At 31.5% G+C, this 15,438-nt stretch overlaps 1 protein-coding gene across 1 annotated transcript; it reads right to left on the reverse strand.

Annotated features, from left to right (window-relative positions):
• Window positions 1-1,166: 1,166 nt before the first annotated feature.
• Window positions 1,167-14,281, reverse strand: LOC134258624 (uncharacterized; the record flags this gene model as incomplete). The annotated part of the gene is made up of 12 exons (XM_062741175.1): window positions 1,167-1,573; window positions 1,911-2,006; window positions 2,182-2,295; window positions 2,440-2,486; window positions 2,859-3,020; window positions 3,931-4,031; window positions 9,434-9,471; window positions 10,483-10,526; window positions 10,824-10,997; window positions 13,207-13,340; window positions 13,711-13,869; window positions 14,125-14,281. Coding segments are annotated over 12 exons (1,276 nt in total), but the record flags the coding sequence as incomplete, so codon positions are not given.
• Window positions 14,282-15,438: the final 1,157 nt, after the last annotated feature.

The following is a 15,438-nucleotide window of genomic DNA, read 5'->3' on the forward strand; positions in this document are numbered from 1 at the left end:
AGATTTGAACCAGATCACATTTCTTTTAAATCAGTGAAGTCCTAAAAAGAATCGACCATTCTTATAATTTGTGTATTTTTTATCTTTAAAAATCGCCGATATTTCCATTTGTAACCTTAACTGCGCTACGTATATGTTTAACTAGTCAATTCGTCATTAACTTTATATTTAGTGTTAAGGCCAGCCAATTAATTTCCATGTAAAGATTTTTTGTTTGTTATGCAGATTTAGTTTTAGTCATTTGTTAGTTCGATGAATCACAGTTTCACTCAGTGGTGTTTTTAATTATATTTACAAGAGGTTAAGCAAAAACATGCTTCAAATTGCCAGCATTATACATGTACAGATACTGATTTAGGAAAATCTAAATGCTTTGATATTTTATTCTACGGTATCTTCGTAGGTTTTTTTTCTATTCTTTAAGAAGTATTCTGCTTTGTTTATATTTTTTTCTCATTTAACGTTAGATGTGTAGGATTAATTGATTGATTGACTGTATATTGTTGAACGTCCCTCTCGAGAATTTTTCTCTCATATAGAGACGTCACCGTATGTCGGTGAAGGGTTTATGTAGTCTTATTTAGGCCATAAAAATATACCCTGTCCTTTATCTTTCCTCTCGAATGTATAATAATACTGGAGTCATTATCGACGCATTATAAATATTATGTCTGTATATAGCTTCTTCGATACGATTTAGAACCTGTGCATTTGATAATTTCTAATGCAGTAATAAATTGAAGGTCCTTGCATTTATTCATTTCTTGCAGAGTCTGCTAGACTTTACTCATTTAAAACTAATCTTGTTTCATCTATTCTTTGGAGCATCTGGTGCAATCTCATAAGGCATCAACGTTTAACTAATCAATACAAGGCATCAAATGGCCAATCAAACTTTCCCGTACATTCAAAGTTACAACAAGACAGTTTAATAGCGATTGAAACATTATTTTCCTATAATCAGTGCAGCAGATAATATCAGAAATCAGAAATAATAAATTTTTGGGAATTGTTAAATCACAGCTTGTCTCAAGAAATGCACCATGCACATTCATACACCACATATGTTTTGCTTAATCCATAAAAAAAAACAAAACAAACAAACAACAACAGCAGCAGAAAAATTTGACATAAAATAAATTTGGCAGTACCCGTTTATCTAATTTTCTTTCCAACTCCATTTCTTATCGCCACATTTTTATTGAGGAGATATACCGCTGAATATCATTTAAAAATGGCTAGAACGAAAATCAATTATCAATCAATGTTTTTTTTAATTTGCCATTGTTAAGGGATGAAATCAATTTTATGCTCTTTCCTTCTAAGAGACCTTTCAAGATATTTATAAATTTTCAATTGAAAATGTTTGAGTCATTAGAACATTATTTTGCATGATCATGTTTATTAGAAACAAAAACAAGCATTTATAATCGCTTATGTAAAAGTCATAAACAAAGCAAAGATAAAGCGCATAATAAAGTTATAAACGTTCAGTCTTCTTCCAACATGTATCCTCATCCAAATTACCCAACAATTCTTCCAATAAGAGAATCTGTTGTACTGCTCTGTTGGTCTGACGAGAAATGAGGAGGAAAAAAATTAAGCGAATGTCTAACTTCATTTTTGAAGCATCAGTACATATGAACCAAAAACTGAACAACATATTATTATTCCGACTTTTTAAATATACCAGTAACTTATCTTTGGAAGCGCATATTATTTCCTTTTCTTTCACGTATACTGAATGGAGGAATTTATATTTTGCATATTCTATGTAAAATTATATAATAAGTAAATAAATTTACGTTTTCAAATAAAACTTGAAACGATCTTTAAAATAATGAAGAACATAAATCTCTCATAATTATCTAGATGTTTTATCACAGTGACTTTTAACCCCCCAATCTTACCATTTTGAGTCAGGCATATAAAATATGGTTGTTGAAAATAATTATCGATACAGATGGCATTAGATGAGCATGGGTTTGAATCACATGCCTTTATTCCTTAAAAAAGAGAATAAAGATACATGTATATGTACAATGCATAGCAACCGTTTTCATTCAAAATTAAGCTAAAGAATTATAATATAAAAACTACATGTGATGGAATGTATTAATTTGTAAAAAAAAATATTTTTAGCAGCATGATTAATATAACATCCATTTAAACTGTCCTTACGTTTTTCACAAAATCTTCCGGTAAAAAGATGACTGCAAGAGCAGACGAATTTGACATTGCAATCGAAAGACAAACAGCGACCTCCATGTTGACAAGGGTTCGATGCACATGGATCTAAATTTATTTTTTGAAAAAAAAATCGTTTTACTCATAAAACATTCTCTGCGTAATTCAATGTGGGAAGAAATCATTATGTACATATGTATAATGTCATCCACAACTATGTACAAAATTCACAAAATGGTGGTTAAAGATTACCATGTCGTTTAACAGTAACAAATTGGCACATATGTGTGAAAGTATTGCTGAAAAAAAGGAAAGTGAGATAATTAAGATAAAAACGATTAGCTCATATTTATCTTTCGGAATATTGATAAACAAAAAAAGAATAATCATACTAATTATACTAATTTTACTTAAATTATATATCACTAACATGGAAAAGTTGATGTTACTTTTCGAATAAAATTGAACAGCGGCATTTGGTTTCTATTCGCTGATCACATCGTTTTGTGATAAATATTTTCAGACAGAGTTTCTTTTGTCGATATCTTTATAGTTATGAATAATGAAATAACATATATTATAGACATACCTCTTACTTAGATTTGCAAATCCAACTTTAATTTTTACTTTACTGATATTAATAATGAGAGTTAGGTGAACGGGCTCTATACCTGTCTGATGCTTTCAAACAGATTTTCCTAAGACCAGCATGCAAAGCGAGAAATTCTACTTGTGCCCCTGTAATGTTTATCGTTCCATTGATAGGCTCTCCAACGTATTGAATGGTGACATTCTCCTCGCTCTCCCGTGTACTTATAATACTTGTAATTCCTCTGTTTATTGAAATAATTGATTAACAATTGAAATCTTTTGTTCTATGAACTGTTAGAAAGAAATCATGTTTTTCTTACATACGGTATAAAATATAAATATCTGCATTTTCCAATATACATTGGAGCATATACGTGTGTCCAAAAAGACAGGGTTTACAAATCCTTTTAATTAGTGTACATTCATTATGATAAGTATTTTAAAAAGGTATGAAAATAAAGGTTTTAATTCACAGTAAAACAGATTGCATAGATGTTAGATTATTACTGTTGATATTTATTTCATAAGAGCAATATACTGCCTTGTGATTTGTAAAAACAGCAAACGATCTAGACGGAATTGATTCAAATTATGTAGAAAGCAGGAAAATTTTGAACATTTAATGTGATTTTTTTTTTTGTCTGAGTGCATGACAATGAAAACAAACTTTTCAAACAGTTTGCAGAAACCTGAATTTATTTTTTTTTAATTTACCCATATGAACGTGACAATATTTTCAGAGATCGGCCTACATCTGATTAATAATAGAGAAAACAGAAGAGACACATAGAAAAAAAAAAGAAATTCAGTAATTTTATGATAACTAAGCTTGCATGTAAATACGTATGGATTTTCTTTAATAATAATCTTTGCTTTTTTACTACGGGAACCCGTTAAATTGTCGAATCTTTATACTGCGTTCTGAATTTTAGCATCAGAATTATTTTGCATTAGCACTTAATCAAGTACGGTACCTTCATAAAACGCTTTGACAAACTCATTGAATAGGTTCGTGGCATGTCTGAACGTAAAATAAGGAACTTTTGAATTCAAGATCTCGTACATTTTATGCCAGTTTAAGTTCTGACTATTAATTCTGATTCAATAGAATTGATTGAAAATCTTTTCCTGGCTTTCACATTTGCATCTTACTTAGCGTCTGCTGTGGTGACGAAAACTGGAAATATGCAGTACGTATTCATTTCGCATGTCAGGTAATTTGGCTCTGGAAAGGACACAAACGTTGGATTTGCCTGAAAAAAATTCTTACATTAGTCAGCTATAAGGACTTAACCTTTCAAAAATAACTCAAATATGTTCACATTCTTATTTTTGATACAAATGCTTTTGAATCATTTTGATTTTATATAATTAAATTATAGTTCCTTAGAGAAGTCAGACTAAAAAGAAAGTTTCATTATGAGATAAAGAAGGTGAAAGTAACAAAAGTGTTTCGGTCTAACAAGAAATCTACCAGCAATTTGATACAAAACTATGAGCAGGGCATAAAACACTGACATAGAGTTTGGATCAGATGCATTGTAAGAGTTATCATCCCCCTGTTGACCGATAACACCCGCTGTGGGTCCTATGTTTTGAACATGTAAACGAAACATTCTGTAGACAAATTTAGTATAAAGAATTATCTAACAATTGCAACAAGTATGAAAAGCATCGTCAAAAAATGATGACAATAAAATTTACACTAACCATAACCCTAATCGTTTGAGTTTAAAAGAAGTTGTTGGAAACCCGCTTACATCAACGGATCTATCAGGAGTTTGACTCGTCTTATTGTCCATGGAAATGCCAACAGTTTTCAAAAGACATTATCTCCGAAGATTTTATAAATGTTGTAAATGCAAAACTCTAGCATCCTTTAAATCTCAACGTCAGAGTACATGTACTTGAATTAAGAATTTGGGTCATTTTTTTTTTTTTAAATCATTGCAATGATTACCAATAACAATGCAAATTATTAACTTCAATTTTTACTAAAAGCAGTTGGTTAAATTATGATATCAAAAATCCTTGCTTTTAATGAATTATTGGGAATGATTGTTTGAAATGTAGAAAAGGTGTACGTTTTGATGTTATTGACTTCGGAAAATTTTTGTGATTTTTACATTTTCTAAATGTGTGTTTTTTTAAAAAATGTTTTTGAGAATCCTTGTCTTGATTACATATTATTTAGAGTCTGTTGTAGCACAGTGTGTATTAAAGTTCCCCCTTCATGTAGAGTAAATATCTTTGGAAGAAGTATAGATACGGCGTTGGTAGCCCTTTTTCTGGACCCACAATGTATCTTTGTTCGTAAGAATTTTAGTATGTTTAATAAATCAGTATATATTGCATAGTTCTTGCTCAATTTGGGTGGACTGGAATGTCGAGTTATTAATCTCTGAAATGTGATTTTGAAAGATCTCACCTTTCGAGAGTGAACCATGCGTTTAAATTGGATTTCCAAAAATACATGTACAATTAAATTGTGATGTTCTTCTAAATTACAATATAATAATAAGCCTCACAAATGATGACCATATTGATTGCGCCCATGACAAAAGGGTCCTTATGGCATTTTTGCTAAAACAGAGAAATAACGTCATAAAGATGTGACGTTGCAGACTGACGGTGAACTTCGACATGTTCGACGTAGATTTTTTTTCTATCCACGTGTTTTGACCTTTGACGCATCCAGAGTTTTTATCGCTGTTTCCAACATGTGGAATTTATTTTCAATTATAAATTCATTTAATCAATATCTGAATCTCCTAATCCACTGATTTTAATAGATATAAATATTACATTAAATCATTTAGAACTGGTTTCTTAACAAGCATTATTAAATACGTCTCTTTAATACCAATGGTTTTCCTATACATGCGTAAGTAAATGCATGTATAGAAGCTACATAGACAAGGCGTTTCTGATAGCATATTGAACCTTTATACTCTAGATAAATTTTATTTACATATTTATACCATTTTAAGAATACATCTTAGACAGGGTATATCGTAAAAAATATTGCAAAGGAAAATTGTCTTCCTACTTCTTTGAGAACCGCTCCACCACTCTCAAATATACATCGCGATCGCGTCGATCACTTGTAAACATTGATTCATCGGTGCATACTGCTTAAAATTATCAATCCTACAAGTATTAGAACTGCTAGGAGAGTTTGTAACTTTTTGAAAAAGTGCTTTGATATTAGGAAAAAAAACCTTCAACAAACCTGATATGCTTTCTTTGATATTTTATTTTATTTATGTTAATTGCTGTATTCATGACTATATGCTAATGTATGATGGTGTTGTCAAAAAATGAATTGATTGATTAAACTGTTGTTAAATTGTTTGTACAAATGTTGAAACTTAACATACATCTTCCACGTTTTTTTTTTTTTTTTTTTTTTGTTTTTTTTTTTTTTTTTTTTTTTTTTACAAATCTAGCAAGAATGTGTAAGAACAAACGTGAAGATTATTTGTATTTTCTATAAATAAAAATAGGAGGGATAACTCTGATGTCAACAATCGATGTAACAGGGGTACCAGACAGGGACATTCATTATTTTAATTGCGTACTTTTTCACATTTCAGCTTCATTTTCTCCGGGATTATAAAAGACATATTTTATAACCAAATAAAAAAAAACTTATAATCGTCATTATAATTGTGAATTTTTAAATTAAAAAAATATTGTTGTACTTTGGGAATAAGGTTAATGTAGAAAAAGGAAGAACAAAGAAAAAAAAAAGAAAACTGCAAAATTGAACAGACTTTAATTTTTTTTGAAATCTCTTATCTATAACTTTTTTTTTTTTTGCATGAAATAATTTCATGACGAATTGCATTAAAAAAAATAATAAACAGGTAAAGCGTCTACTTTATAATCAATTCATGATTAAATAAATTAAAATTTAAAAATGTTGTTTTGTCTTATATTCTTGTTGCACAGACACTTCAATTTAGAGAAATTAAAACAAGCAAAAAACATCCGAATGAAAAAAAAAATGTTCTTGATGTTCTAACTTTAATAGAGCTGGTCAAGCAAATCTGCTGAGAGAGAGAGAGAGAGAGAGAGAGAGAGGATGTATTGGGTAGATAAAAATATTTATATTGAATCTATTTAACTAATATTGAGAAATGTGAAACTCTATTGAAAAAGATGAGTTTTCAAAACAAATGAAATAATAAATGAAAGAAATTATCATTTTTGTTCTCTAAACTATATATACATGTAAAACTATTTATTTTCAAGGTCTCCAAGTTTAATATACATGTAACTCTTTGGTACTTACATGTTTTTTTTTCATACGGAGTTCAATTGTTTTAAGCATTATCTGCAAATTAATTCTTTAAGCCATGCCGAACTTTGTCTTTCATAAAAGCTGGATCAGCATTGAATGTCTCTTAACAGATCAATTATCATGCTAAAAACACAATCATCACTGAAGCACCATGCAGGCACGTTGCATCGTTTTTGAGAAAGGGGGGGGGGGCGCGGGGCAGGCAGAGATTTTTTTTTTTAATTCCCCGAAAATGTTGACAAGCAAAAAAAAAAGGTTAAAGTTGCACAAAGTCGAAAATCGTATTTGGTGGGGAGGGGGGGGGGAGTGAAGGGTCAGGCCCCCCCCCCCCCCCCCCCCCCCCCCTGTTGCTACATGTACGTCCCTGGGCACAGGACCAGAATGGAATTTATACTATTTAAAACTCACATTATAGAATAAAATTAGAAAACAACATAAGAATGAAGGGGATTCTTTTTAATTAGGTCATAAATAATATGATGATTTTCTAAGATGTTTACATCCCTACAAAAATCTGACATTTCAAAGCTCAGCCAGTTCACAGACAATTGTCAGGAAATATATTATACAAAGAGTCATATTCAACTGACTGTATATTTAGGCATAAACAATTACATGTTATTAATCTTTAACCCACCCCTACCCCAACAAAAGCTATACATATAAACCGTAAATGGCATCTTTAATTTAATTCTATGGGAATGCTAGCAGCTTCTAAAACCCTCCATTTCATAAAATAAAACCAGATTGTTTTAATTTTAGGGTATCATTATATACATAATTAACAATACTGAATTCATAGCAATTTAGTTCCAGGCTCATAGTGTTTATGATCGCTGTGCGATTTTGAAAATGGCAATTCTCAGAATTAAAGGTACAAATATAAAATGAAGAATAATAGGCAGCATTATTTCAAACCTAAATAAAAAAGTGAATCTGCAAGTTGTAGGGTTAATGGTACTGGGTGCACCTAAAACTTTTGAAGTAAAAAAAAAAATTTTTTTTATTTATTTTAACTCGTGTTCACAAGAATTGTAAGTTTCTGCCATTTAGATTTTTTACACCCCCCTCCCCTTCACCAACATGCACATAATCCTACAAATGTTAATTCTGGTTTTATCTATTGTGTAAATGATTGCGGATTATAACTCATTCATTTGTTTGTAAAATTTCCATCTTTTGATTGGTTAATATTAAAATATTTTTACTGCTCGACTGAAAAATATTTCGTGTATCCTTTATATTTTCAAAAAAAGCAGTGTCATTATTGACCCAATGCAGACAGACAACCTTATAGATGCAGTGAATCAACCGAATTTCCTTTTTATTTACTGTCTAATATGTATCGTAATTACAAGTTACATGTACCACACTTCACAATTTTTCTGTCTTTATATAAAATTTAGAAAGAAAGAACAATCAAATAAATTTTCACTTCGCAGTAGCATTTAGGTAGCGTAATGTTGTAATTAAAAACAAAATAATTTTCACATATATGGTTACTTAAGATATATCGTTTATGCTGAAATCTTGACCTATCGAGAGCAACGTTTAAATCAAAATAATTTTCAAATGAATTCTACAGGCTTATCAAATGACTCTTGCATGGATTACCAGTAAACATTTTGTTTGAGAAAATAATTGTTAAAAAAAATGAATGGATGTTAGCCCGCTGTTCAGGTTTCCCCCTGGTGTCATAGAAAAGTGAAATGTAAAACAAACACTCACTGATGAATCCATAATATATATAACTATTAAAAAATTATTAATAATTAAAAGAGACAATGAGATAAAAATAATGTGCATGGAAAAATATCAAATATTACACAACTATTAATCACCGTAGTAAAATTACAGAAGAAAATCATTTAAAGTTCACTCTGAAAACGTTTGACGTTGTTGAAAAACATGACGCCATTATTAACCTGTTAAAGAATATTTGATAAAAATGAAGAAAAAACCTACTTAGAGTAGACGTAGGACCATAAAAATTCATATTTGACAACTTCTAACCTTACTCTATCCGAATCCGTGAAAAACTCAAAATGCATAAAAATTGCCATAAGGACCCTTTTCACATGGGCGCAATCAATTATTATTTCACGCTTTGTCTATTTGAACACAACATATTATCCATGTATTATTTTCAAATCTTTAATCACCTCAGATTTAGTTTAAATAGTATGATAGATGGTTTACATGGTGCCGTTTAATTACTTCGTAAAGGATTCTTTAATATATTTCTTAAACAATCCATTCTGTCAAATTCTGCCCTTTTCATATTTAGCCCTACGTCTTTCTATCTCTCACTTTTTTTTACCTCTTTCTCTCTCTCTCTCTACTACTTACAATCACTGCTGGCTTAGATCCTGGTATGAATATGTTTTCTAAAATGAAAGGACAAAATCTATACTTGTAATTCGATAAACTTTGCCAATAAACTCCGACGGCTGCACAAGATTTCTTACTCTCTCCTCTAGAAAGACATTGATAGGTATAATATGATATCCATAAACTATGTCCAGATCCAGATTCTATTAGCACATTAATTGTCGTAGGTTTAATGAAAAAAATTATACTTTCATTTTCGGTAAGCAGCCTCGTTCAAAAGTAAAACATACACACTGTATGTATTGTCAGTCCGTGCAGTTGTGGTGACAACATCATTTAACAGTTGAACGCTCCTGGTGAATCGTAAGCATCAACAATAACAGAACTCGTGCCCTGTTTACAAAAACTATGTACATTTCATGGGTGCGATCAATTTGCTAAACTCTGCACACAGTACTTAGCGCAGAATGACGATACTTGTGAAGGGATTGTGCTTTCTAACATTTCAACTCTGAATATAATTATTTTTCTGGATTAAATTTCTAATATTTTTTTATTAATTCACAACAAGATTTCCACTTTTCCTAAGTATTAAGAATAAAAGTAAAATTTGTGAGAGCAAGGATTTGTCAATCAAACCTATCTAAAGATTTGAACTTTCAATAACTTTAAGATGGAATAAAATTTTTAATATTTTTGTGTGAAATGCTATTGAATATGTAATTCTTGATGTTGTACATAAAGTAAAACTATCAACTTCAAATCTGTGTTCATGCACCTTTAACATTAATGATATTGATCTATCAAAAGCTTTTATTGTAAAGCAAAGGTAAACATTCTATTAAGCAACAATTTACAGAAGAAATATGAATCACAGTTCGCTGGTATATAACACATTTTTTATGGTTAGAAATCTGCCATTACTGATACAAAAGTGTCATAGAAAATGTAATTGAGAGGGAAACGTTGAATGGCACAAATATACAAGTTATCTCGGATTGTTAGATAACTCAATTTTCCCCTAAAATGGTACAACAATAACTATTTTAAAGTTTATATGTACGAACCTTTTATCTCTATCCGAAAGCATTGCATATCTACTGTGCTTCTTCTGTTGAAAAAAAATGATGGAAAAAATAATATTAAACTACATACTGTATCTCTTACCATTTCTTCTACATGTACTTTTTACAATTTTAAAGCTTCAGTATGTTATTAATTAATAATGTTTAGACGTTATTAGATATAAGCATTGTATTTCAATTCTATTTTTTTCCCTAAAGCATTTTGATCTATATTACCAATAAACAGAATAAATTAAAAAAAAAAGCGTGTTAGTTTCAAAACTGCGAGCATTTGATTTTGGTTATAATTCCTTAATTTTTTTTAATTCCATAATTACATGTACCCTTGATTATCCTCAGCATTTACACATATAATGTGATGTCCAACATCTTTCTTTTGTGGAGACCATCTTATTGATATGAAGGCTGCAGCAGGACTGATGTGGGTTGCGCTTTGGATTCCACTATGGTGAGCTAGTTTCCCATCTACTCTTAGAATATCAAATCTTGCCACTTTTCTGCGAATTAATTTCTTATACTTAAATTTTTGCTTTGTAGATACAGAAGTAGAATTCCTCCCAATCACTTTAAGGTCAAGATCTAGTAAATGAATTTATAATAACTTTTTCAGTGCTAAATCCATTATGACGTCATAATCACTTTCAACTTTCTTTTTCCCGTACTTTAGGGCTCTAATAGAATTACGTAGAAAATAAAGTATTTCCATGGAATTCAATTTGAAATCAGATGAAAAGTAGTCCCGATACCTATCTTAAATTTGACATTATTTTAAAGTAGAGACTAAAACATATAAATTACCGTTTTCTGAAAATCTGTTGGCAATCTGGATACATTTTCTTTGCCTGATATGGAAAAAAAACTCCCATTTTCAATACTGGTTTTCTTAATTTTTCATTGAAAATGACAGTCTAAACTATGGTTTTTCATCTTGTTTTTCTGCAAATTATGCCCCGAAACATATATTTTGACCAAGCTAATATTATAAAGCATCATTAAAGGAATTAATTTCTTAAATTTGAAAAATCTGTAGGCACCTTCCATTTACTAGATCTTGACCTTAATGTCTTTTTCTGACCTAGAAATTTTAAGAAGTCACAAACGACTACCAGAAAGCAGGTTGCTTTGCCAAAGAAAACTTGCCTTATTCTACGATTTCATTTCCAATAGATATCTAAATTTCAATTTTGAGTAACTTGGTACATGTACCTTTTAGTTATTTTACTATTAAACATTTCAGTCATTTGCGTATAATGTAGGTCTAACAATGTTTATAAGGTAATGTGACTTTGTAAATTAAGTACAAATTGAAATGCTTTATAATTTTTTGATCCCATGTATCTGGTCCCGTGGGGATCCGGGTTAGAATAGGTCCTCAGTACCCCTTGCTTGTCGTAAAAGGCGACTAAATGGGGCGGTCCTTCGGATGAGACCGTATAAACCGAGGCCCCGTGTCACAGCAGGTGTGGCACGATAAAGATCCATCCCTGCTAAAAGGCCGTAAGTGCCGAGCATAGGCCTAAATTTGCAGCCCATCACCGGCAATGGTGACGTCTCCATATCAGTGAAATATTCTGGAGAGGGACGTTAAACAGTATGCATTCAATCAATCAATCCCATGTATCTGACATCCGGGTTTTAAATAATTTTTTGAATTATTATACGACTGAAAACAGGGATCTTACACGTATGTCTATCAATTAGTACAAAACCGCGAAGATAAGAAAAAGTTCTCTTCGTTAAAGAGTAGCGATCGACTTAATCCCACTTCAGGACATGGACACATTGAGTCCTATAAATTGAGGTCCCCGTATGTGCTGGCACGAGAACGACACCTCGGTTCAGCATGGCTATGAGTGCCAAGTATAGGTTCCGGTGTCTCAATATGAGTGTAAAATTTTCGAAGGGCCCTTATCCAACCAAGCAAACTACTAATTTTGTTTCCAATTTCTTTCCTCCTTGCAATTGATTAACCCATCTCCTGTCAATGAACAAAATGGACAGTCTCACAATTTCTCCAACATCTCACCCCTGAACACATGTACAGCACATTTTACCAGATGATTGTTTTCAGAAGTGTTCGGGCAAGTAATCTTAAACTATTTATATAATCACAATAGTTCATGTGTTGCCTTTAGCATTGCACGATTTTTAGAGACTATGTCTTTATCTGTATATTGTACAAGTTGAAAGGTATAAGTTTTAATGGTCAATGCCATATTTCAAAGCTACAGCAATGACAAAGTCATTGATTGACAGATGATTAACATCTCATGCAAGATTATTATAGTTTGCACTAAGTGTAAAGTTTCACGTTACATGTACGTCACGATCTTGTTGACAGCTGCGCTCAAGGTAAATTGTACACGCCTCCTAACCGCAAGCTTTACGACTGGAACTTACTTCTTATCCCTGATTGGTTGCTCGTGCAACAGACTATTTCCATATCAATGTTGATAATTTGAGTTGACCAATCACGTGAATTGTTTACGCTGGATGCATCCTACGAACAAGATCGTGACGTAACGTAAAACTTTACTCTTAACTGCAAACTATAATATTTCTCTCATCTGAGACGTCACTGTATATCCGTGAATGGCTTTAAAGATCTTTCACTCATAGTTATTGTACAGTGATAGTATACGAAGCCCGGATGTTCAAGGTCCCTCCAAAAAGCAATGATTTCGATAGCTTTGAAAACGTACAAACCTGCCAATCGAGGCTTTTGCATACACCTTTACATTAAAATCCCCACCCACGTAAATCCTATACTGCATGTTGTTCATAGGAGTCGGTGGAATAAACTCAGGTGGGTCTGTCTTCCCAGTTATTTTAAAAGACATCTACAATTTTTTTAATTAATTAATAACATATTTAGCCTTAATAAGGAATACTATAGATATAGCATTATGTTGGTACATTATTATTTGTATTTAATTAAATAGAGGCTGCGCTCTATATTAAATATCGAAAAACAGCTTTAAAAATTGGACGATTTTCTAGACTTGTTCAGAATATAAGGAAATTGACACATTTCCTAACGTGACCATACATTGACCTGCCAGAAAATTACGTCTTCTTGTTAAATACGCTATCACCACACATCTAAGTGATATTTAATGATTTTTTTTCTAAAACTGAGCAGTTTCGGTTTATCATAAATTCACATGGCCAATAAGGCCATTTCGGTCGCTATTTAATCGTTATACGTACTAAAGTTACTACTCTTCCAATGACGTTTATGTACGGCAGAAATGTTTTGCTTTGCGTTGACATGATGGTTTTGCTGTAGTCTTTCACAGTTACTGGCACTCCAAACGTATCGCCTTCCTTGAAATATCCTGGGTCTGCTTCAATTTCCATGACACATTTCTGATTTTTTTAATTAAATAAAAAAAATCTCTAGCTAAGATATCTCTTTAAACCTTAATATTCAGTCCTAGATACATGTAACATGCCATAATTTGAAAAGGGCAAAGGAACATATTCTAGCAATATAGATAAATAATTAATCAAACATCAATAAGACTTCGAATGCTTTATTGGAACCATTGAAACAGTCTTGATTTAATAAAGGGCGGTAGCATATTTATATGCTGATGATTGCAAATATACTGGAAAACTTACCATTCGATCAATAGCTAAGAATTTCCTTGTTTCTAAATCGATTAAAAGCCGTCCAAAGCCTAAAGCCTCGATATAACGAGCCCGGAGACAACGCACTACATCACCGTCATTGTCGATGGAGGGTAAATGTATTGTGTATCTCTTTCCTAGCTCTAAACTTTTGATGAAATAAAATAATTTATTATTATTTTAGACAAGCCTTTACCTACGAAAGTGTATTGCTGCCAATTGAAAATTGATAATATGTCGTAGGTACGTGATATTAAGTTGTAGGTACGAGATACTCAGTCATACGTATGAGATAATACGTCGTACGTACGAGATACTGAATCATACGTACAACATTTTTATATCGTACATCCAAGATAATATCTCATACGTACGAGATAATATGTTGTTTCAAGATTTTCTGAAAGAAAGCATGATGCATTAAAGAACAAAAGTCAAACAGGCAAATATAAAGTGTTTTTTTTATATAGAAGTGCGATTTGTAAAAATCGTTTTCATTAAATACAGACATATTCCTCCTCAGGATTCGAACCCTGGACTTCATAGTTTATTTTATATTTATTTGTAAAATTGTTAGTTTGTTACAATTCAAAAAATATAGAAAAAAAGGAGAAAACACATAAATTACATGTAACATAAATAGATGTTATTGTTGTGTCTGGAAGGATGATGATCAAAGCAATAAAATGCATTGACCTTGACTTTACCTATTTTTCGGGCTTAAAATTATATTACTGTATACAGGGAAATTTTCGCCTCCGTTTTATTTTCGCCCCTTTCGCTCTCTTCTTGATTGGGCGAATTTAAAAAGGGGTGAATGCAAATTACACAGCATAATTTCTTAAACAGAACTATGAATGGGCGAATTTAAAACGGGGCAAACTTGTTCCCAAGTGCAAAAGGGCGAAAATAAGACGGGGCGAGAATAACCATGTATACAGTATTGAGAGTAAAGGGATATTTACGATATCGTTTACAAGCAGTGTTAAATGTAAAGAGAAACTAGCATAATAGATAATTATTGTTACAAGTGTTTTGAACCTGTCAATAAGTCCGTCAATTGTCTTTATTTATATATCTTTTATTTTCTTTATTTCTGAGCACAATACTTTTTAAAGGACTACATAGAATTTTATGAAACGTTGTAGGTTTTATTGACACGAATTTGCATATTACCGACAAATTCTAATTTCTTTATTTTTCTGGGAAATCGGGCCCTTTTAAACGTAAAATTGATTATAAAGATGAACGGATTGTAAGCGCAACTCCTCTGAGGATCGTGGGCATTTTAGACTGTAGTGCTTG

The sequence above is a fragment of the Saccostrea cucullata genome, unplaced genomic scaffold (genome assembly GCF_032062105.1).
Source record: "Saccostrea cucullata isolate Sc308-1 unplaced genomic scaffold, CSIRO_AGI_Scuc_v1 ctg13534, whole genome shotgun sequence".
In the NCBI taxonomy this organism is placed as follows: domain Eukaryota; kingdom Metazoa; phylum Mollusca; class Bivalvia; order Ostreida; family Ostreidae; genus Saccostrea; species Saccostrea cuccullata.